This window comes from Cyanistes caeruleus, chromosome 3 (genome assembly GCF_971803275.1).
Source record: "Cyanistes caeruleus chromosome 3, bCyaCae1.hap1.1, whole genome shotgun sequence".
Lineage (NCBI taxonomy): Eukaryota > Metazoa > Chordata > Aves > Passeriformes > Paridae > Cyanistes > Cyanistes caeruleus.
Window position 1 is genome coordinate 61000937 of NC_141703.1, and position 25148 is coordinate 61026084.

The 25148-nt window shown below is 43.8% G+C and overlaps 1 protein-coding gene across 1 annotated transcript in view; it reads right to left on the bottom strand.

The window, feature by feature from the left end:
* Window positions 1-430: 430 nt before the first annotated feature.
* SIAH3 (siah E3 ubiquitin protein ligase family member 3) overlaps window positions 431-25148 on the bottom strand; it is a 41835-nt gene continuing 17117 nt past the window's right edge. The window contains exon 2 of the mRNA XM_023938698.2: window positions 431-1251. Within this exon, the coding sequence (XP_023794466.1) occupies window positions 658-1251 (594 nt within the window). The 3' untranslated portion in view covers window positions 431-657. The remainder of the gene's footprint in view (window positions 1252-25148) is intronic.

The window sequence follows — 25148 nt, forward strand, 5'->3', positions numbered from 1 at the left end:
CCATGCTCACAGCGACCACCCACTAACTGTCATTCCCAATTTAATGCAGGACGAGGCTTCCCAGCCCTCTGCTCAGCAGAGGGGGTGACTTTTTTCTTCTCAGCTTTCACTGTTTGGGTGAGAAAGTTGTTTCCTCTGAAGCTGAAGTGAGCTCTGAAACTGCCAGCTCCTGCAGGGCTTGGCTGAGCCCAAAATATAGGAGTTAAATCCCTATTGCTGACATGGAAACCCAGGTGCTCTTGTCGCATGGTGGAATACTTGACCTTTCATCCTGCACCGGGGCCTCTGGTCCATTAGACAGGCAATGAAGGAAAAGTATTTGCATAGCACGGTCAGACCAAAGGCTTGTGCGAGTCACCTTGGGGGCACTTTCCATTAGCAAGTGTTGTTTCCAGTGCTGCTGGAGGGCGACAATAAATTGATTAGCCTCTTTAAAATTTCTCATAAAACTGTATTAGCAAAACAGTAAATACATGACACAGGGACCGTAACCACGGGATGTTTACATAATGCCCACTGTGGACGAGTACTAAATACCATAAAAGACCTGAGACCCACCCCCCCCCCCCAAAAAAAAGTCCTCGAGTTCTGGCTCTCAGAAGGCAGATAGAGCACCATTGTTGTTGCTGTTGTTCCTCCTCCTTTTCCTCCTCCCCCTCACATTTCAGCTTCGGAGCTGTGAACTTTGCTGGTGGTTATCGCAATTCCTATCGCTAGGCTTCCGTTGTCAGAAAAGAGTTGAGCCAGGGAAGTGTTCAGCACAAGGCAATCCCCGTCCGAAATGACAGAGTCAACACACTCCAGAATCGACCTGGGGGTCGCCTCCCACTTGAGGCGCCTCTGGTTCCTGTTGAGCTCCAGCCGGTAGGTGAAGTTGTTGGCTTGGGAGGGCGTGCCGATCAGCATCATCGTGGCGAAGAACTGGGGGTGGCCCTCGTACTTCTCCTGCTTCCTGAGGACCAGCAAAAACTGGTGGCCAAGGCAAGAGTGCATGATGATCCAGTCCGTGGGTGCGGGCAGGTGCATGTCCGTGGCCAGGAAGACAATCTCCGCGCCCTGGAGGATGCTGATGCGGTGGGTCTGCCTCAGGTGGGACACCACCACCTCCAGGTGCCCTTCCCACGGGCAGGAGAAGAGCGGGCACGTGCAGGGGACCACCTGGGGGTCGTGCACGGCTTCATGGTGATGGCAGGGAGGAAGGATGCCTTGCTCCGTGGACGCCTGCGCAGCTGCACAGCGGGTCGCTGCATACTACGGGAAGAGAGAAATTAAATGTGAGGGCAAATGGACCAGAAACCAGTGCAGATATGCAAGCTGCAGACCCCACAGACATCAGTCACCCATTTTCCACCAAGAACAACACCAGTGGGGGTGCAGAGACCTCAGCACACGGGGGATCAGAGGCAGTCCCGACCTGGATCTGCGCAGCACAGGGAGATGGCAGTTGCCTTGTTCTCCAGGAGAACAGATAAACTGTTTGAGTCATGATAAATCACTTCAAATGAAAATGATGTATGTGTTTAAAGGGCAATTTCATTAGTTCAGGGGGAAAAATCTGATTAAAAGGAAAAAATAACCCAACAAAACAAGGACAGCATGGGACATTTTATACAGTTAAGACTCTTGCTGCTCAGAACAAGGGAATGAAATATGTATGGCATTATTATTCTTTAATGAAACATACGGGCAAATGCAGGCATTTGTCCTGAAACAATAGGCTTTATTACATCCATATTTTGTGAAATAAACGTCAGTTTTTATTATATATGATACCGTCACTATTTTTTTGGTCAATGTATTTGTGCCTAATTGATGCCCTCACCGCCATAAATCTTAAATTGCTCTCAAAGGTGATTGGATGGCAGATTTAGGGCATTTTGATACTAAAGTAAATTTGGATTAAGGTAGGGCAGCTCACTGAAAAAGCAGCAGCTCTTGCAGAAGAATTCCACGTGAGGACTAAAAAGCAAACTGCTCTGCCTCTCTCAAGTGGATGTTGTTGAAGAGAAATAAGTCTTACTCAGCCAAAAGTGTATTCACATGTAATGTTATTCAGGAAGAGTAATGTCTCTCCACAGTAACTTGCGCATAGACAAACCCTAAGGCACAGGCATGCTGGTCATGATTCATCTTACCCAATTTTAAGCATTTACTTCACCCACCCAAGACGGAAGCCTGGTTACCTGGGACTGCCTCTGCAGCCTGTAGAGTGAGGCAGGTCTTAGAGTGCAGGATTAAGATCTCAGCTGGAGTAGTCCAGCTTCTAAAGGTGACATTAGCTGATGCCAGAGACACTGAAACCCAGTCTCTCTAGTTGTGCCTAAATTTTAGCTGTTTAAACATTTTTTCCCTCTGAACTCCTCCTGTAAAGGTAAATCCCTTACATGCATTAATGTCCCTTATAGTAGTATGCACAGATATATAAAAGTACATTTTGTTTAACATGTCCTATGAAAATATGTTCAAGATTAATGTAATTCCCTAAACAGTATCCCACATCTCCTTATTTTATGTACCCAAAATTACATTATAGTTCTAACATTTAACAGTTGCTCTCCTCCATGCCACATCCAACTCATAGCAGATTTGGGATTTTTGAGAAGAGATTTTTTTTTATCCAGGGTCAAGCATAATCCCATATAATGGGTGGTAGATTTGCTGCAAAGGACGTATTGTCTTGTCTTGTTACGTATACCATGAAGACTTTCATTACAGCCTTGCTGTAAGCAGTTTTTCCCAACAGAACTTGCACATTTCTTTACAGGATGTTTTGGAAGGCAATCTCTTGGGTAAACTGTCCTAACTCTCAGATGACCAGGGCTTCCTTGCCAGCCAAGATGACAATTTCATCTGTTCTCATTGTGTCAGTAGCTGCCAAAGGTTGTGATGGATAGAGCAGGGTTGTGATTCCTGTTGCTGTGAAATTCATGGCTATTCCCAAGGCACTGGATGTCAAAGGGAGCTGTTTCTTCTTCCTCTGGCATTTGATGTGAAGAATAATGGACAAGTTAAGCCTTACTATTGAAACTGGCAGCTTTTTCTTTTGACAATTATTACTTCAGTAGTACTGTTCTACTTTTTCCTTCCTCGTATTTTATTTGTTTTTCTGTATAAAATTCAAGAATATAAACTTTCCGAGAAGATAATGAATTGAGGACAGATAAATGACTATTATTGTCTGGGAAATAAAACAGGTCATTATAAACTAATCAAGGTTTGTGGCTTTAGCTGCCTGCTTATCGCAGTGGGATTACTGGCTCACGCTTAATTCTACATTAATTTTTGCATCCCATTACGATGAAAGTTATGGTTAATTTAAACTCTTTTTGGTGAAGGAGGCTACAGCAATGGCAGATCGTAAAAGCCTTTTTAAAAAAAAATCCCTGAAATGCTAATTGCCTCATAAAATGAATTCTAATCTCCCAATCTAATACAGTGGGTGTGAGCAATTACTTTCTCTCACCAAACTGTTAATGCAACATTAGTGATTATACTAATTAAAACTAATGAACTCGTACTCACATGCTGATAAACCTCTCAACCACTTGACAAGTTCCAGCCTTCTATCAGTTTTATTTAACTCCCCTTTTGGAAGATGAATCTTAAATTAACCTCTTGACTAACATTCAAAATTAGGTTTTGAAATTTGAAGCTTTATAGTCTGTGTATAATTCTTCTCCAAAGATTACCCGAGTCAGAGAAACCATTTCCACTGAGGATGAAATTGAATTTAGAAATGCATTCTCCTAATTTGAGAAACATGGAGAACAATGGTAGCTCATCCATCTAAACTGCATCCAAGGTAAGAAAGTACAAATTTTTTCAAAAATCATTTTATGGCAAACATGTTTCTATGGCTCAGGAACTGGAAAAATAAATTACAATGAGCAACTTATTACTCTATACACCTTTCTTCTTTACTAAACTTGTGAATTTTTGTGTGTGTGCACATAATTATGAATTCCCTCTCACAACTCTCATTTCTGAAATATTTCCATGAATCACTTCAACAAAGGACTTCTGGTCTAACCTTGTTCATTTCAGGTTTATTGAAAATTCTGGCAACTCAGCACAAACCACGAACCATGTGATCTATTTTTATTCTTTGACTAAAAGAACCATCTTCAAAATCTGTGAAATAATTGTTTGACTTCCCTGTTTCAAAATTCTAAATTTGTAATATTTTGAAAGAAATGTTTAATAATTCCCTGACACTTTTTTTAAGTCTCAGAGAAAAATACTATTTTACATTTACTTTTGAGGTATGAGTGTAACTATCAGTGTGTTTGTGCTCTTGTTGGTCATTCATATGGCTGTGAATTGAAATGCTAAAACTGAAATTCAAAACAGGCAAAAATTGGTCACCAATTTAATGTATTTAAATGCTTGAATAAATATTTATGAACAGTTTTTCCATGTTTAATCTGCTTCAGTATTTACTATCTATCATTTATTGCCCGATTTCCTAATAAAACCAGGTTTATTATATTGTCGTATCAGTCCAGTATTATTCTCATTTATCTTTTAGTCCGTTGCCCAATTTCAGTCAAGTTGAACTGTGGGATGGAATTCTCAAATGCTTTAATTTTCAACCATTTCTGAGAGAAGAGGCATCAGGGTAGAGCAACATGACCCTTTCATGTCTCCAGGGAGGAACAGCTGGCCACGTGGGCATTATTACATTGACAGAGAGGAGAGAACCTAAACAATGGCAGTTTGATCCCAAATGGATTATAGACACCAGAGAACTCACATGAGACAGCGTCTTTATGAACAGCAGAAAAGGCTTCAGCCAGAGTGCTCCTCATTAGATGCAACATAATCCCACCATGAGGCACCAAACCGCAGGAAACCAGGCTCTGCTGCTCACAGAAAAATTTCTTTTTAATGATGCAGCTTATTACAGAGCAGTTCTTTTTAAGAACAAGTAATTTGGCAAAGAGCAATTTATAAACACACAGTGCTTTTCTTATGGAAAAAAAACCCAACCAAACCATGACTTGATTTGGACTGGGACACAGGTTGTCTGCTAAAAATGCAGCAAATTGCTTTAGATGTGACATATTTGTCCTACATTTGATCTCTGAGGGGTAGGTCCCTAACTCTGAAGACTGTCAGCTCCTTTTGCAGAGCCCTGGGGTGCAATTCACTTGATTCCAAGAGGTGCTGAAGGAACACCCCCTGGACACCCTCTCTACATGCAGACAGGACCAAACCCAACCTCAGCACAGACCCTCTCTACATGCAGACAGGACCAAACCCAACCTCAGCACAGACCCACAGAGGCTTTACCGGTTTCTAGACAGGAAGCAGAAGGACAACCCTATTTTAGTCAGGAAAGAGCTGTACCACCATGGGCTTCTCCTGCTGTGCTGGAGACAATGCAGCCCATGGAGAGAGAAATGGAAATTCACGTGAAGGTGTAAATCTGTGGCTCCCTACCATCTTTACAACTCCAATGACCTGAGAGCAAATTCAGAGGAAAGATGAATGGTAGATCCAAGAGGTAAAGACTTCCAAGAGGTAAAGAATATGCAAACACATCTCTGAGTCTGCAGCTGCAAAGCTGAGGCACTCACCCAGGAGAAACGGCTTTGCTATGGCTCCTCATGCTCTGAGGGACCTTTTGTGTTTGAACTAGTAAAGTCTTTAGACCAGCTATGGCAAAAATAGTGGAAACAGAGGCAGAAACACACAGTGCACCTCTGCTGGCTGAGCTCATGGCCCTGTGGGGTGCAGACACTGGATACATCACCGTCCCTCAAGCCTTGCTTCTCTGCTGTACATTGGCACAGCTTCAGCAGGGAGAGCAAGGGTAGCTGCTGCCCTGAGCAGCTAAATGCCCTGCTGTTAAAGTTCTGACTTAAAATGGTGAATTTGCTCAAGATAAACTCCACAGGATGAGGGAGAGTTGAAAACAGGGCTCCTACCCCATGGCAGAGGGCCTGGACACTGATGACCTGGAGTATAAGGAGGTCGAGTAGCACCACCACGTTGTAGAAGAATAAACACTGCTCAGGTCTTCAGAGTAAAGATTAAGTATCACTTTTCAGCACTTTCCAATGTTCCTCGGTGTTATACTGGAAACCTGGATGCCTCACTCATACTTTTACTTGCTGTAATGCACATAATGTGTAAAAACCAGGCCTTCGCATCCCTGTGAACAGTGCCAATGCGTGCCAAGAACATCCCAAGGAGGGACGACAGGGACTGGTTCACTGCCCAGTAAATAAGTGTTTCTGACAGGAAAGCAGGTGCTGCAAATATTCCAGACACTTTTCCGGACACTCCACACCCGTGCAACTGCATTTTCCCCAGTGGTCACGCACACTTTGCAAACACTCAGCAATTCACCCATTCGCTGGGCTCTTTGCTCGGGGCAGTGGTGGTGTGGTCTGAAGGCCACCATGGTGGGGCTTCTGAGCAGGGCCACACAGAAAACTGCAAAGATGAAAATAAAGCTACCAGACATGCTAGCCAGCCCAAACCAGAAGGCAGTGCTCCCTCTCTAACCCAGCCCAACCTTAGCACACCCTGAGACGTTGCAAACTAATCCCCCTCCCAAGAGGAAACCACTCCTTCCATGCATCCTAAGTCTTTCCTCTCCATCCACAGCTTTCTTAGCTGGATTATGGGAGAGTTGGTAGGAGCTGCACATGTTCGTGGCAGCTGCAACCTGTGGTGGGAGCCAGGGATTGAGAGGGGCTGTGCTCACACCCCCTGTTACAATCCCACCAACCTGCCTGTGACAAGGAACAACAGGAGAGGCAGTCACCCTGTAGGTGGGTAAACAGCTGGAATGAGCTGTGAAAACTCGGTGGATTTTTGACGTTGACCTAAAGATTTCTGCAGGCAAGGAGGGCCCTGGGCCTGCAGCTGTGAGGTTGCTTTGAGTGAGCAACTTCCAGGGTTTTCAGCAACTTTCAGCAACCATGACAACTTTTAGGGTTTCTGCTGAAACAAATCAGAATTTTCTTTGCCAGTGAAATGTGCGTTTTATTCAGTTTTCTTACTGTCTTCATCCTGTTTCTTGGCATCTCAGGGACTGACTGCTTCTTCTCAAATGTATGGAAACTGCCTCCAATAATTTTCTAATCCTCAGCTTCTTTCTGCCTCACAAAAGCTTTGCCACCCACTAACATCCACCTCCATGTTACTTACACCCACCTCACAGGGACAGAAGCTCAAAAGAACTATAAAGGTGACATGAAGAAAGTAGTGAGTCTTTTAATCCTGGTCTTCATTTAATTTATCTTCTGCTCTTTTTTAATATGCTAATGAGATTTTTTAAAGTCTTTCAGATGAAAGAAAAGAGAAGAAAAAAAGAACCCAACCCCCTCAACCTATTTTGTCAAAAGCTGTACTTTCATATCTGAAATTAAGAAATCCAAGCCAGGGCTCATGTTGGGGATTTATTTAAAATTTTAATTACACAAAATCCTGTTCATTACAAATGCATCAGTTGAATTTCTTAAGTACTGAATATTAGTTGCAGCTTTGGCAGTGGAAGGATTTGTTTTCCCTGCTATCAAATGGCAGTGAGAGGACAACTTCAAGCTCATTTTACTAATCTCACTTTGCAACATAATCAGGCGTGACTTGGTGACACAGCACACGGGATGTGTTAATGACTGTCCTCATGCTAATTACACACCTCTGACTATGTAGAGAAAATGCAGCTTTAGTACACATCCACGCTGTATCTCACACTTCTCCCTATCAGAAGACCCCAAATTTTAGATGAATCCACATATATAGAGAGTTTTTTTTGGAAAAAAACCCCATTGGTTTTGTGGTAGATCCAGCAAATATATTATTCATTATTTTAAATGTATTCCTGGTGAAAAGAGAAATGTTATTCTCAAATGAAATGCCCTTGCTTTCTTTTCAAAAATATTTTTTTTTTACAGCATTAACTGTCATGCACTCTTGAAGTGCAAGCAAAAAACTTCAAGAAACTCAACCTTCTTCAATATATTGAAAACAATGTAATTATAATGAAATATAACAGGATCCACACTAAAACATTTCAGTCCATAGATGCTTTCTGAGAGACACCCATGTGGACACTGATAAGATGGAGCAAGGTCAAGCTCTCCTACTTCAAACCTAAGTTTGATGAACCCTTCCAAGCCCAGATGGACACCAAAACTTCCCATATTTTAAACTGAAGGGGGAGATGCACCACCTTGCTGACCCTCAGCCAAAGGTGCAGCAGGGTCGTGGACACCCAGGGAAACGGTCCCAATTTAGCTGCTGTGTTTGATGGGTCTCACCTGAGATCACTTTCATTTTTCACTTTTTTTCATTTTCACTTTTTTTTATTTGAGAAATAAAATACACTGATTAGATACAAGCAGAACCGTGTGCACGGTTTTCCTGTGGAGCATCTGGCAGTGAAAGTAAAAAGCAAGGCTGGAGGGTGGGACATGCCCTTGGGACCTGATTTGCAACTTGTATTCTCTCTGTTGCATTTTAGGACTGGGCACAGTGCAGAGACAGCAAACCGTAGCAGGGTGTATCTAATGCTGCATTGCAACTGCTGATGCGCTGCGGTGTGCAGACATTTACCATCTTCTCTTTGGACCAGGAAATTTTATGCCTTGATTTAAGCAAGGGTGATGCCTCTAAATGCCATCATCCCCTTTGGCCACACAAGGCAAGTACCAGAAGCCAAGGCACATCCTATCAGCTCTTTCTCCACAAGAGCAGGGTGCAGCCATTGTTTATCAGCAGCTTGCTCATGAGACACTGCTGATCCTGGCTCTGGGTGAGGGAGGGAGCAGCCTGCATATGCACAATAGAGATAATCAAAAATGCAGAGTTATCTGAAGATTTTCTTCATCCTTTATCCACTTTGTATTTTGGATGAAGCCTGTTCACAAAATGCAGAGCCGTTATAGGCTTTAATTAAAAGCAAAGTGATAAAGCACTTCCAAGCTGCATCTGCTATGTCTGATAGGGAAGGCAGAGTTCACAAGTGCCTTATATCTGACCTGTTGATTTTATGGTTTGCATTCACACTGAAAAAGAAATTAATATGGAAAAGAATTTTAAAAAAAAAGGAAAGAAGAAATTATTGCCCACTGTGCTCATAAACTTAGGAGTTCAGACTTTCTCTAAATAACTCATCATCTGATATTCATTTACAAGTTACTACAGTAACAGCATGTCTCCAAGAGAAGCAGATTTGCTGGTGTCATCTGAGATAATTAGACCAAATCCACCCTGAGACAATTGAATTTCTCTCCTTCCACAGTCAATCTCCAGCTATCACAATTATATGACAAGTAAATCCATTAACTGCTCTTTCAGAGACGTACCCCAGGAGTGCCAAAGAATGGCACAAGCATTACTGGTCTGCTGGAAGGAGAGAAAGGATGAGGTGGTGGTTGCTGAACAAGCCCACAGCCTCTCTTGGTGGGACCAGTGTCTCCAATCCCATCTGTCCACGCCTGCTGGCCAAGGATTTGCTCTGTGGTCTATGTCACATTGCTCTGACAGCTCTCACAGGGCAATGTGCAGCTAAGCCTGTGCCAGGCTGGTCACAGTGGAGTGCAGACAGAAGGCTGGGGCCAGGCAGGTGTAGTGAGGAGGGAGTACATGGCTCTCAGTGCTGCCATCCCTGTCTTCCTGTCCTGTCTCATAGGCTCTGCCTGTGCCTACACCCCTGTAGCATTCACTGAGTGATGTATGAGCCATAAAACACTTCACATTTTTAGTTAAAACTTTCTCCTGAGAACTGTTTGTGAGGAAATGGACAGTGTCTTAAAGTCATGTCTGTCTCACTCTTACTGAGGCATTGCTCAACCAGCAGGCATCCCAAACTCACCCACAGTGGCCTGGTGTGGTGGGGGTCATCCTCAGGTTATAGAAGAGGGGGAAATAAACTATTTCTATCTCAGAGTAACTCTCTGTTCCCCTGCACATCTCTTCCCCTTCTCCACTAGTGACTTTCAGCTTGCCCTTGCTCTGGATACCTTGCAATGTAAGTGCAGCACTGAAAGAAACATCTCCCTGTTACAAGACAACTCAAAATTCGTTCTTATTCCTCTGTCAGATGAAAGTGTGTCTTGAGTTTGTGTAGTCAGGCTAAAGAAAGGGAGGGGAAAAAAAACCCCCAAAAAACCCAGAAAATTCGTGTGAGCTGTTAGCTTTGGGCATGAAAAATAAACAGCAAGTCTGGGTAAATTAATTTAGTTTGTGAAATGTATGCAAATGCTTCATTGACATATTTTTTGCAATAAGGAAAGGGATATTTCTCTGGGAACATTTGTCTTGTGTCTCAAATATTCTTTTAATGTTTTGCAAATCATAGCCTGTTCCTTCTTCACCCTCCCTCTCAAATTCTCAAAGAATAGTTCTTCTAGAAATTTTCTTCGTGTGGGGAGGATGCAGGTAAAAAGAAAGAACAGAAAGGGAGGCTGAGCTTAGCCTGGGAAGACAATGTTCCATTGCTATTAATAGACTGAAAATTTAAAAGGTTTTGTTACAAAAAAAGACACCAACAAAAGAATGAAAACCAAAATCCACAACAATCTTCTAACACTCCTGCTTACAGAAAGCTGCTGTCTATCCTACCCAGAAGAGGTTGAGTCAGTCAGTCTCTGTGCTGTGCCTCCTGCAGCTCTGCTGTTTTGGGGAGAATCGCCTGGCATCCCCTGGCCTGCTGGCACCTGCCTTCTGACCTCATGTGCCAACAGCATGAGTGTAAGACCACCGAGTCACAGAAGGTTTGGGGTAGAAGGGACCTTTGAAGATCATCTAGCCCCAATGCCCTGCCATGGACAGTGACATCTATCACTGGACTGGGTTTCTCAGAGTCCCATCCAAACCAGCCGTCAGTAATTCCAGGGATGGGGCATCCACAGCTTCTCTGGGCAACTTGTTCCCCTGTCTCACTATCCTCACAGTAAAGATTTTCTTCATTATGTCTAATCAAAACTTGCCCTCCTTCAGTTTAAAACTCTTAACTTCTTGTCCTGTTACTACAGGCCCTGGTAAAAAATGTCTCTCCATCTGTTTTATCAGACTCCTTTATAAACTGAAAAGCTTCAATCTGATATCCTTGGAGCATTTTCTTCTCCAATCCTATCTCTTCCAGCCTGTTTTCATAGAACAGTTCCAGTCCTCTGATCACCTTCATGGTCCTCCTTTGGATCTGCTCTAACAGGTTCACATCCTTCTTATGCTGGGAACCCCTAGAGCTGGATGCAGAATTCCGGGCAGGGTCTCACAGGAGTGGAGTAGGCAGGCAGAATTACCTCTTCTGACCTGCTGGTCACGTTTACATTCATACAGACCAGGATATGGTCAGATTTCTGGGCTGCCAGTGCATACTGTGGAGTCATATCTCATTTTATATGGCACCTCCAAGTCCTTTTCCTCAGGACTGTTCCAAACCCATCCATCACTCAGCCTGTATTGATACCTGGGATTGTTCAGGTGCAGAACCTTGCACTTGAACTTCATGAGATTCAGAAGGCCCTGCTCCTCAAGCCTGTCAAGGTCCCTTTGGATAGCATCCCTTCCCTCAAATGAATCAGCTGCAGCACTCAGCTTGACGTCATGTGCAAACTTGCTGAGGGTGTGCTGATCCCACTGCCCAAGATATTAAATAGTATTGGTCCCAGTATGGGACCCTTGTGGGACACACCAGTCAATACTGGTTTCCACTTGTATATTGAGCCTTTGGCTGTTAGTCTTTGGATGCTGCCATCCAGTCAATTCCTTATTCATCTAACAGTCCATCCATCAGACCCTACCTCTGTCCAACTTAGAGGTAAGGATATTGTGGGGGATTGCATCAAAACCCTTAGAGAAGCTGAAGATGATGGCACCTGTAGCTCTTCCCCTGTCTGCTGATGCAGTCACTCCATTGAAGAAAGCTACTAAAATAGTCAGGCATGATTTGTGAAGCCATGTAGGCGATCTCTAATCACATCCTTGTCTTTGACATGTTTTGATATCTTCCAGGAGGATCTGCTCCGTGATTTTACCAGGAGTGGAGATTAGGCTGACTGCTTGGATATCACCAGGGAATGACAAGGTTCTTCATGGGGAAAACAGGCACAATCAGAAGTGAGAGACCCATTACCCAGCAGAGCTACAGTCCCTAGAGTCTAGTTATTTTTAAAGTCAGAGATCCATTAGCATAGACTGTGCAGCTCTGGCTGTAGCACCACAGGGTCTTTCTATCAGCTCTGGTCTCTCTGGTTCTCCATTCTAAAATTTATTATTTCAGTACAAGTGGAGCACCAGGAAAAGGGGGCAGAGGACCACATTTCTTATTCAACGCCATCTCACTCTTAAAGGTCTCTTCTCACACGCTCACTTGTCTTTTGGCAAGGTTTTATGTTTTAACTTCAGCCAGGTCCTCCCCATGCTGGCAGCTTAATACATGTTCTTATAAACTTGTCTGGCTGTACAATACTCTATAACTTGCACATCACAAAAGCAAATAATTTTACAACTATTCTGATACACTTACAGGTTTTGAGGATTTGACAGCGAGATAGATTTTTAAAATATATTTTCAACTTTCTATAGAAAAAGAAAGCTTTTTAGAGAGCTTTCTGTGTGACACATTATTGAACAAGATGACAGACCACTCATTCCATCACATCGAAGGGGTTTCAGCCTTTCTTTCCCAGGACAAACTTCTCTCCTTCTTCCCAAAGGGCTGCACAGAGGAAGTGTGGTTTCTCAGGGATGGGATGGAGGGAACATCTGCTCCCCATCTCTCACAGTGCAGTGCTGCCTACCCGCACCCGTGCAAGAGAGGGCAAGAGCCTCCCTGCCCTCCGAGGGTGCCCTCAGGTCACTGAGGTGCCTGCTGCAGTCCCTGCTGGGATGTGACCCTGCAGTGAACAGCATGGCTTTGCTGCAAGGAACTGCATCGGTCGGGGTGAGCAATAGATCCCCCCTGGTTTCGGATGGGGCTGGGAGAGCTCCAGACAGCCCTCCGGGATCAGGCTTAACAAGCAGGAATGGCTGTGTGGTGTTTTGTGCAGTCTGTCTTGCCAAAATCATGGATAATGTGTGAAGTGACTGCTAGAGGGACACCCACACTCCCAGGAGGAGCCGCTCAAGTGTTTCTACAATTTCACCAGCAGCTACTTGCTCAGTGAAAGCACCTTTGTGCCCCTGTCAACAGAGCTTCCATCTGTTTTTATACCCCTTCATTTCCCTTTTGCACACTATAAGTATGCAGTGATGGCTCACCCTGTAATTTCCAAACCACAGCGAGTCCATGCTATTTCAGAATAACATCTTTTAGACCCATGGGGTTTGCAGAGACTTCAAGGATAAAGATAATATTCAGCGAAAGAAACATCTGTGACAAACAACTGGCAAGTTTTCAGGCAGGCTTTGTCTCATCTAAATGTATGTGTCTAAAAGATCAACATGTTCAAATCTGACCCGCTCATCTGAAGCTCCCTTAATAACAGAGAGAAGATGTACCTCCACAGAGAAATTTGTCATCCCTATCTTGCACATGTCCATCTTCATGAAAGATGGAATTACCATGAGCACCTGAAGGAGATGTTCACTTCTCTTGCTAAGCTAGAGGTGGAGCTGGGTCACTGGCCCAGAAGTGGGCATCAGGCTTGCAAAGTTTTGCCATGCTCTGTATATCAGAAGAGTCACTCAGACTCTGAGTAGCAAGGGTGCGAGGACACAGCCACTGTGACTGTTTAATGGGTGATTATGAGCTGCCTATTTGCCTAATGCAGAAAATCCCTTGAGCTGACACATTTTCTTCCCAGCTAAGGGCTGGTCATCCTAATTTTCAGGCATCTAGATTTAACAGTGAAATAAAACTAATTTACAGCTCTTGCCATTAGGAGGACAAATTTTCATCGCTGTCCTTCGGGTGAGAGGCACTATAACAAATGAATGATTACTGACCCATGATACCTATTAGAGATTGCTGTTAGGTCATCTCATTTGTTGTTTTAACACAAGAAATTAAAAGCCTAGCAGGGCTATGACAAAAAATGAATTGATAATAAGACGAACACTGCCTTTACCAGAGGCCCTTTCTAGAATTATATGTGGGAAAAGCTCAGTGACATCAGGACCTTGAGGTGTGGGTCCAAATTTTTTGAGCCTAGTAGGACTTTCCACTTGCACATGCTTCCTCCCATTGCTACCTGGAAGTGCAATCCAGCTGCCACATGCTGGAAGTCATAGAGACACAGGAGCAGTTGGCCATGTTCTTGCTTGGCTCTTTCCCCTCTGCCACTGCCTGCAGTGAAACTCTCCACCAAAGAGGTTTTGAATCAAAAGGAGGTAAATGCATTGGACAGTTTGCTCCCAACAGCAGCCACCAGATTCCTGTGTTCTTGGTCTGATGCTGATTGAAGACCAGACTCTGCTGTCAAGTAACAAAGCCTGTCTCCTTCAAAAGCATCCTCAGTGCAGGGAAACCAATAGATTCCAAGTTTTAGGGGAAATATTGAAGAAAGTTGTGGATAACCTGACTTTGAGCTGTGTGAAGGCAAAATTAGACTCTAGAATTCTGCACAGTCTCAAACTCAAGACGCATACGTTTGGCTTCTGCTCAGCCCCTCCTGCCCCTAAAGAGATTGTGGGGCCATCACACCCGTGTGGCTCAGCACCACAGCACCCATCCTGGTCTGAGTTTGTGCTCCAGCTGCACCCTGGGTCAGCCTTCCCTGAGCCAGCAGCACTGCTCTCCTCCCTGCAACCCACCCTGACTCTCCAGCCCTTCCCAATTGCATGACACAGTGCCCTGGCCTTGTCTCATGCAGTGAAGGAAAGAAAATTCTAATAATTGCCTGCCACTTAATTAACTAAGAGTTAGTCTTCAGCTGACTTCTTGTTCTTTTCTTGTTTCTTTTCTGTTCCAGTCCTAAGATGGAAAATTGTCCCATTGTCTTTCACTCTTAGAGGTCTGTCCACACTCTGTCACAGAGTAAATCTGCAGACACAGAAAGTACCTTCTCTACTTTGCTTTCCACATGAGCTTTCTTCCCATTTATTTCTGCTGCCTGTTTTCCATGAAGATCTGCTTTAGCTTTTGGGCTTGCTCCAGCACCACTCACTAAAATTATATCAAGTATTGATTTGTAACAGATATATTACAGGGCAATGCTAGTGAGGATACATTAAATAAATGGAGGAGCAGGCCCATGCTGCTTTCTTCTTTTTACCAGAATGGCAATCAGCAGCAGCAGCAGAGTTGTGCAGGGTCTGCGAGAGCTGTGGCTTGAACCAGCCAGAGATCATCCAAATTAATAGACTGTGAAGAAGCCTCAGTGCTAAGTGCTGTGGGCCTGGTAGTGCCCTTGGGTACAGAGTACATAGATGGTCTTGTGAAATGAGAATGGTTTAAGGAAAAAAAACCTGGTAATTCAAGGCCCCTTAGCATTCTCATGATCTGCCATACTGATCCAGGTTTCATTTTCACTTATTACTGCTCAATATTTAATTTCCTTTGTACTTAGAAAGGTGCCAAGCCCAGGTGACAGTGATGGCTGGCTACTATTTCTCAGGTTGTATAACTCAGGCAATGAAGTAGAAAGGACACTACGAGAGAGAACAGCAAAGGGGAGAGGCATAGTCACTACTGCAGGTGGTGGGCATTAAGGTGACAATGGTAGAAGATGAGAGGACAGTGAATGTTTCAGGATGAGAAACTTAGGTTAAAAAGAGTGTTAAGAAGAATTCTTTGCATTAAAATAGGGAGCAAGGTAATCTACAACTCTTTCTTAACAGTCACATGTGAAAATGAACATCGGTGACAGTGGTATTAAGCTAAACTGACTTGCAAATGCCCTTTTGCTGGAGTTCCTTGCTACTGGCCTTACACAGGTGACTGCAGTTAAAGGAATGCAGGTGGAAAATTTAGAAAAGGCTGCATAAAACGGCATTGGTATTGAGGTAAATCATCTGTAGCCATAGAGTGCCAGAGTTACAGCTAAACTTATTTCCCAGTTTGGTCTGGCGTTGCCCTGATTCTGGTTTCACTTGGCTATTTCTCCCCACTGCCTATAAGGGGACTTGGGGGTGACTAAGCTATGCTCAGATGCACATATCATGTTTCCAGTTCTTACACTAAGGTGAGATGAATCTCACTTTGCTCCTGCCTCTGAGCTCCCTGGTAACCTTCAAGCCCTTTGATTCTTTTTCTTCCTGATCCATCTCTCTGGCCCCGCACTGTCTCATCCCTAATTTATCAGCAGAGGCTACCTTTATACAGGTGAGTAAAACAAATCAGGGATCATTTCCTGGCCCTGAGATCAAGTGGAACATCTTTTGTCCATGTGGTTTAATTTACCTCTCACACAGAGTGGCCTCTGCGTTGTATCTGGTGGAAACTGCTCCTGGTCTCTCGAAGGCAATTAAGGAGAATGCTTGCTGGTATGTGCCAAATCTGGGGAGGATGCTGCCCATCACACTGCATGGATAATTACAAGCTGGTGTTGTCGCCTTGGCCTGCTGTGGCCTGGCAGATAGACCCCCATCTGAATTTCCCACATCCAGAGGTGGCTCAGCATGTGCAGGCGAGAGGTAAAAATCCCCATCAGGGGAGTTCGTGTCCTGCTTCCCAAGCCCTTGAAGGTTAATGGCTGCACAGAGACTGTCAGCCTTCAGGGACTTCTTTCGACACCTTTCCTAAGCACTTGGTCATTTGAAAGTGAAATTAATAAGCACTTTCCTCTGAAAGGCTTTTTCTTTTGGCATCTTATGTCAAGATGCAGTTACATGTCAGGTACGTGTTTGTTTTCATAAGGCACTATGTAAAAAGCCTCTCTTCCTTCAAGTGTACATTTTGTCAGCAGCTTTTGGACTGATTTCAACTCCTCAGCCATACTGCAGCCCTTCTATGTCTAGAAGAGGGCATTCAGGTTTTACCTTCCCTGTCAGCTGCAGAGTCACACCACTTTGCACGCTGCCCTTGAAATCAATGTGGTTGCTGTATTAGAAATACTTAGCACATAAATTGTAGGACATGAGGCAGTGCGTGTAACAAGGCATGATAACCATGCAGTGAACCTGCTGTACAAGCTCATTTCAAAATCTAGCACAGACTCCTCGCTCTTCCACTTGCTTGGTTCAGAGCTTGAAGGAAGGGCGTGCTTGTGAGCATGCATTGCTAACCACATCCCAGCTCCAGTCAGTCAGAAGTGGGGCTGAGCTTTCTCACATGTTGTATTTTTTAATGCTGATATACCCACACTGCAGGCTTGATGTTAAAATGAGCTTTCCCACCTAATTTTTTCACTTTTGCCTGAATCTGAGGATGTTACCGGGTGGCCAGTGGTTGAAAACAATGAAACAGGAATGGAAGTGTTGTACTCCCATTTCAGCAGGTGCCTCCGCAGGACTGTGTGCACAGTGATAAACAACTACAAAGGGACATCTTACCCTAGGGTAGTGGGACAGTGAGGGATAGAACAGGAACTAACTGGGCCAGCTTATGTTTGCCCAGGCATTTGACCACAGAAAGGATGCATCCAGAAGGTGTTTTGGTTTCCAAACCTCCCAAGAAAGGCTACATCTAAGCATGTAACAATTAAAGGTTTATCTTCTGTTTCACAAACCCAAGCCTATCAAAAGACAAACTCATTTACCAGGGAAAGACTTGCTACGCAAAAAAACCTAAAGGCTCCTTAGACATGCCAAATTGGTTTCTTCATCTTCAGGCACAAATATCAATTAAGCAGAGGTGATGTCCTAGCTTAAAAGCAGAGTGAGATTTATGTGAACAACCAATTTCAGATACAGGGAATTAATTTTAGGTGTATACTGTAGTCATAGGAAGGGATAATTTCCTTTCATGTAATTTGTTTCCTGAAACTGGCACTGGAGCAAGGGTATCTCAGATAAACTTGTCTTCTTGTTATATATCTGAATCCCATCCACACGACTACAGACACCTGGTGAGAGGTCACATTCAGTTGAACATGCTCAGCTGTGGGCAGGTGACATCATGATTCACTGGAGGCTCCTCAAGGTTTTGTAGATGTGGCTGGTAGCAGAGCTGTGGCTCCAGGGAGAAATGCAGGTGCTGAGTGGCCAGAATGAGTCTCGTTTGTACTTCTCATTTGGCAGCTTTACTGTTGTGCCATCCTCATTATTTCTGCTCTTGCTTTTTCTCCAGCACTGAGCATAAGAGGTACCTTGAAAAAACACTGTACAGAAAGGGTGAACAGCTAAAACCAAATTTTTAGCTGAACAAAGCCAGGACAGCTCCACTGCAGCCATTCCACAGAGCTGAGCTGCTAGGAGCAGGAAGACATGGGGACAGCAGAGGCTTTCACACTTTGTGTGCTGACATGAAGGAAGATAAATTTAGGACTGAGCCCTTGTTTCTGTGGATTGTTTTTTACAGGAGAGAGAAAAACCAGGCTGTGGTTCACTGTTTCCATAAGAGACATAGGTATTGAATCATATTTTTTCTATCCCAAGATACTTGTGTTTTTGCCTGCATGATGACCTTGCTTCAACAGAAAGAGTGGAAGGTGATCACTGCTTCAATCTGTTCCACCACTAGGGCACTCCTGTGGGAAGCAGCAGATGCAGCTCCCTCCATTTTGGGAGAGACTTCTTACTTGTCAAGTTGCTCTGTAAGCAAGGATGAAACATAGACTGAAAGCTGCTGCTTAGGGAGTTGCGTCTTTTCCCGTCATCTAGACTGTCAGTCTGTGTTGGGTACACCCCCAAATTAAATACAGGATCAGTCCATTGGAACTGTCTGATTTTACACCCAGGGAGGTACCAGTGGGAGACACAGAGCTGAGCAAGATGGTCTGAGGGCATCAGCCCTCGGCAAAGAGGCACACTGGGTACATTTACACATTTTCAGTGGCAGCTTTGGTGTACAGGGACTCTTGTTGACTCTAAGTGATCAGGTGAGTCTTTTGGAGTCAGAGACCAAATAGCATCTAATTGTATTTCAGGAGCTGGATCCTGCCCTGAGTCCCCAACAGGTCATGTTCATGAACAGGTAAAGGAAATAGCACAATTTTCTCCCACACTGGTTAAGCCAGCTTCCCTCATGGGAACTTATCCATCCCCTACTTACTGGGGGACCCCTGAAAACCTGGAGTATCTCAGTCTATTGACCACTGAGAATTACTCTGCTCTGTAGGGACAGGTACTTATGTAGCAACTACAGGATTCAAGAAGAAAAACACCAGCTTGGAAAGAGATAAAATCCTAGATGGCAACGAAGAGATTTGGGAACTGGAAACTCAGCAGCACTGAGAACATGTCACATGTTTGCACAAGTGCAAACCTTCCTGGCCTGATGGCTGACCACTTCCCCAGCAAGGATTCTTCAGATGTCTGATGGAGGCACTGAGCATTTTAATGCTTAGCCTGGCAACACAATAAATCCCAGATATTCCTTGTTTGTTTCAACCAATAAATAACTGTATTATACGTCAAAGTTGTGGATAACCTCGTTACAGAATCTCTGTGCATAGCAAAAGGTGCCTGAACAAAGTGACCCAGAAAAGGTTTACTATTTCCTCTCTCCAATACATAAAGCCAGCACGACCAGTAGAAGGAAGTCTGTTTACTTTGTCCTCATTCTCCCTCTGAATTGTTGTCATCTCTCCAGCTAATGAGAATTAAACACTTTCATTGTTGTTTGTTGGTGTTGAAGTTTACCACAAAAGCATATGGGTAAAAAACACATCCAAAGTTATATTTCACCTGTACATAAGTGGAAAGTGATGTATGCAGTATATCATGGTGTGGACTCTCTTTAAGAGCAAAAATTCAGATTTTAGTAAGAGCCACAGAAAAACATCTTTGAAGATGTGAACCATTCTGGTAAAGTGACAGTCTATTGGGCTAATGTGTCTACAATGCCAAAAAGAGAAATCTGGTGAAAGTTTTGTGTTCTGTGTCTCAATGTTTTGAGATCACTGAAGGGGTTCAAAGACAACCTTACCTTACCTTGCATCTGAGGTTCACAGACACCTGCTCATTACAGTCAATACAGGATCTCCCAGCTGTCAAAGTAGCAAGGACTCACCTTGTGATCTGCTTTTGCATCTGCTCTAGGCATGCCTATATCCCTCCACTGGGTAAAATGGGTCTCTCCATTTAGTCAGGCATCCTTTATATTTGGCACCAGAAAAGAACAGTGTACAAGAAGGGAGGAGTCACTAAGGGTGTGGAGTGAAATCACATAAGGAGTACTGGGTCCAGCTTGGAAGGAATTAACTTTCTTCACAGAGGCCCTTATGGTGCTGGGCTTTGGACTTGTCACCAACAAATCTGTGATTTGAACACAAATCAAACTGTTGGTCAAATACAAATATTTTTGTTATTGCTGAGAAGTTCTTGCACAACAAGGTTTCTGTTTATCACTCTGGTTTCCCCAACAAGTTTAATGGCGTTGGTTGAGAAATTTGGAAGGAACACAGGCAGGACAGATGACCCCAGCTGATCAAATGTATATTCTGGATTTTCACATTCATCAATAAATCAGGCAGAGGGTACTCTTTTCAAAGCAGTCTTTGCTTGGAGACCAGCTAGACACCGGCCTGCTGGTGGGAGGTGGCGACTGTACTTGCATCACCTGTTCTTCGTTTTCTCTCTTTATTCTCTTATTTGATTATCTTTATCTTAAGATCTGAGCTTTTCTCACTCTGATTCTTTCTCCCATCCTGCTGGTCAGGAGTGAGCAAGCAGATTGCAGGTACTTAGTTGCTGGTCAGGGTTAACTTACCACAAAGCGCAAAAAGGCCAGAGGTGGAGCGACTGCAGCAGGAGGGAAGTGGTAATTTACACCCCAGAGCCAAATGAGAGTGCCCATAAGAAAGCTTAGCGGTGTTTCTCTCCAGCCAGGCCCTCTGTAGGTGAATGCAGTAGGAGAGGAGTGATCAGCTCCTTAACCTTTCCATAAACATCCCTGCTATGAGGCTATCTCAAAACAGAGCAGATGTGGCCTGATCACAGGCACGTTCAGCATCGCTTATCTCACATGTATCTCCTCTGATGGGCTTCACCCTACAGCTCTGCCCTTCCCTCACTGCTGCTCCCTCCCCACTCTGTGACACTGAAACTCTCATGACTCCATAGCCCTCAGTGACCCTCCAGCCTGTAACTTGCTGCCCAGGACGTTCCCTGTACTTGCAGCCAAATCTTGGTCCATTGGCCAACAGTGTACCAACATATCTTTAGATCTTTCTGCCTTTTTTGATTGCTATTGTTATTTCACACAGGCTCCTCATGGTGTGGGAGCACCCTGGTGTTTTCTGACCTTAGGCTAAACTTCCTTATGACTGCTTTAACTTCTTGTCTGGTTTTGTGTGACACGAAATGCTTAGGAGCTCTGGCAACCAAACCTGTCATGCCAACGCTTCTGCAGCTTGCTCTCAATTCACCTGATGTCTTGTGGTCCTCCCCAGCACCGAGGTGAAGCTCTGATAAATCAGATGTGATGGGTTCAGCCTCAGTGACCAGGTTTGGGAGCCTCTTTATACAAGTCCAAAGTGCACTTGTGGAAATGTGGCAGCCCACTGGTTCCAGATAAATGCAGATAAATAAGGAAAGACTAGAGCGGGTTGCCCTCCCCGCCTTAGGATGTGATGAAGGACGCGGCATTAACAAGTCTGCTCACCACCGCGATAACATTTCTGAGCACGGAGCCAGCACTGGCACCCTCAATGTCTCCTTTCCCTACCTCCTCGGAGACAAATTGACCCTGCCTAAGTAAGAAAGGACTTTCCTAATCACATTAGGATCAGTTTAGATGGCAGAGAGGGTAACAAAATTAGAGCTTTTAAACCATTATCTCTTCTTAATGAACATCTGCGTTGATATAAGCCCGCGGAGAGTTAAGGAAAGCTGAGCTATGTCTGATCTCATTACAGCTTTAAAAAACAAAATATGTGATGGAGACCTGGTACATGGCTGTAAGAAAACCATCAGTCTTTTTATAAGTGGCAAGAAAGGGCTCTGCTCAAGCACAGAGTGGCTATATTCTGATTCTTGATTTAAAAAATAAAATTATTTTTGATGCTGTAAGTCTTTTCCTAGGTCCCATATGCAAACTAACATAATACCTAGTCGAGTAATGTGTCTATAATTTCATATTATGTGTGTCATGCCACAGTGTTTTAATCCTGTTGTCTGCATCTTGTTTGATGCAGTAATTGTTGTTGTATTTTACATAATCAGAATTAATATGTTGTATGGAGATTCCAGGGAGCGTGTCTGGTCTGCTTGCAACTACAGCAATAACTGAAGCGATATTGTTATTGTACTCAGAGGGAAACATGAACTCTCCAGAAAAACTGGACTGGATGAAACAGTGAGTAGGACTGGATTTTGGCTAATGTCACATAGACACCTGTGTGGTGGGTCATACAGTGGTCAGGAGGTTTACTGTCCAACATATTTTTCATAAGAAGAGTAGATGGGAACTGCTCAGATATTTGTTAGAATCACAGGCTGTTTAAATTGGAAAAGGCTTTTAAGATCAAGTCCCACCAGCACTGCCAAGACCACCATGAAAGCAGGTCTGTAAACACCACATCTACATCTCTTTTAAATACCTCCAGAGATGCTGACCCAACCATTCCCCTGGCAGCCTGTTCTGATGCTTGACCTTACCTTCATAGGGCAGAAATTCTTCCTGCTAACCAATCTAAACCTCATCTGACACAACTTGAAGCCATTTCTTCTTATTCTGTCTCATGTTACCTGGGAGAAGAGACTGACCCCCACTTGGCTCCACCCTCCTTTCAGGCAGCTGCAGAGGTAAGGTCTCTCCTGAGCCTCCTTTTCTCCAGGCTGAACACCCCCAGCTCCCTCAGACACTGCTCATAAGCCTTGTGCTCCAGACCCCTCCCCAGCTCCATTGTCCTTTTCTGGAAACACTCCAGCCCCTCAATGTCTTTCTTATGCTGAGGGGCCCAGAACTGAACACAAGATTTGAGGTGCAGGTCCACCAGTGCTGAGTACAGGGGTATGATCATGGCTTAACATAAATTAGAAAGAAAATAGTACTTCCTGTTGTCTTATCAAAGTATAATTTACTGTTAAGAACCACTGTCCTTTTATGCATCTATGTACATATGAAAATAAAACTCCTGATCATCTGCACGCCTGAACAATTAGCTCACTGCCTGCTTCTCTTTGCACTGCCCTAGCTACATCCCTCCAAGGTGAAAATGTTGTGGCAAGAGCTACCCTAACTAGCTGAAGAAGCCATTTGTATTTACCTTCAGGAAAGAGGTTGCTTTCCATCCCTCTCTTATTTATACATAACCCACCAGTCTTAGATGTTGATACTGTGCAAACATCAATTCTGCAGCACATTTATGTTGGTGTGTGTAAGGGCATATGTGCTGCACGCAGACACACACACACACAGCTCTCTCCTCCTTTCCTCCAATCTGCCAGAAACCTAAGTCTAATTTTGAAATGTCACACCTCACATATAATCCCCCAAGAGTTTGTAGTGTAGATCCCTTCAGCAATCTGGTTCACAGCACATCCCTAAAGCCAGTAATACTGGTAACAGACTGAGGTGGGAGAGCAAAATCTTTTTAAGCCAGCCTCGCCACTGAAGTCTTTTACGAAACTACTGTCTCCATGTACAGACATTTAATTGCTACCTAGCTTTTGGCCTCATTAAATTCCAGATAATTAATCCCCAAGTACTAGATATTCACTCTGCCCCAAGACATTTCGACAGGTTTTCTTAGCAGTGGCCCTGAAATTATTATTTCCTGCTCTCAGTGCTGAACATGCTGTCTCAAGCAGTTTGATGCATGTCCATTAACAGCACACCACTTGGCTATACTAAGAGCGAGAAAAAAACAGGAGAAAAGTACAAGCCTTGCACTATCATCAACTTTTCTGTGAATTTGGGTGATGAGAAAAATGCAGATTTGTCTACTTGCAGGACAATTACCCTGTTGCTCTCTAGGGAGCTCAGTTTGCAGAATGGCCAAAGAGCCAGGCTGAGCTCCAGAGCTGCTGCCATGCACCTCTCATGCCTTGGGATTGTTACCTGCCCATCCGTAGGGGAGAGAACGAAACCCAGCCCCTACATTTGGGCATTGAAACCACTCAGACTGTTCATTTTCCAGTTCTGATTCAAAGGTGGAGAAAACCTCTAGGAAATGAGCACAACGTTCTTCCAGTTGTTCAAAAGGAACATTAAGCTTAGCTGCAATTTAATCCTAAATAAATTCCACCACAAACTTAATTTAATCAAAACTCCTCTCTTCCTCCTAAATAATCAGCAGAAGGCATTTGCTGTAGGTCTCCTCTGCATGACCAGCAGCAGCAGAGGCACAGCTGGAAGGCAGCATCCCACAGGCTCTACCCAGGCACTGCCCTTGGGGACAAACAGAGGCATCCTGCATGAAATTTGCACTTTTGCCCTCAGGCATTCAACAGTGCCTTCATTTTTTTCTGTTTTGTATAACAAGTTGAGTACAGTCTTGAGATGATGCAGCACAGACTTGAAAGTAACTTTCTTAATTTATTTTCCAGATTGTTTGGGCTGACAGAAGCTGGGATGTTCTCACAAAGCCCATGGACTTGGGTTAGATAAGGAATAGTGTTTGTCCTTCAAAGGACACCTTTTCCTCACTATAAATGGCATCAGCTTACATTTACTTCTCTTCTCTTTTTTTTTTTTATTTTAGTACTCTATTGCTGTTTGTTGTATGAACAGGTGCCTGGACTGATTATCTCCAAAACCAGAATAATTAATGGCTTTCTGTAACTCCAACATCAAATGTATTTTGATCAGCTTCAAAAAAAAACCCTTCTTTCAGCTAATGGGAAGTGTGAACCTCTAAGTGCTGAGCCCGTGAGACTTTCTCTGACTTCAGAAGAGGTTTCATCTCTCATTCCACAAAATTACTGAGAACATCTTAATGAAAAGAGACTGGAGTTTTCTCTTTTCCGTGCTGCAGATCTCGCTTTTACCTCAGAAAGGCCTTGGCTTTTCCAGCCCTAAAATGCAGGTGGCAATATTTATAAGCCAACTGGGAGTTTCTACTTGAGGGACATTTTACGGAAGCCTAGCTATTTGCCAAAGACAAGCATGATATTTTTATTTTCCAGCTCAATGAGCCACAGACACTATACTGCATGTAAAAAAAAAAAAAAAAAAGTACAAGGATATCTAGTACCAG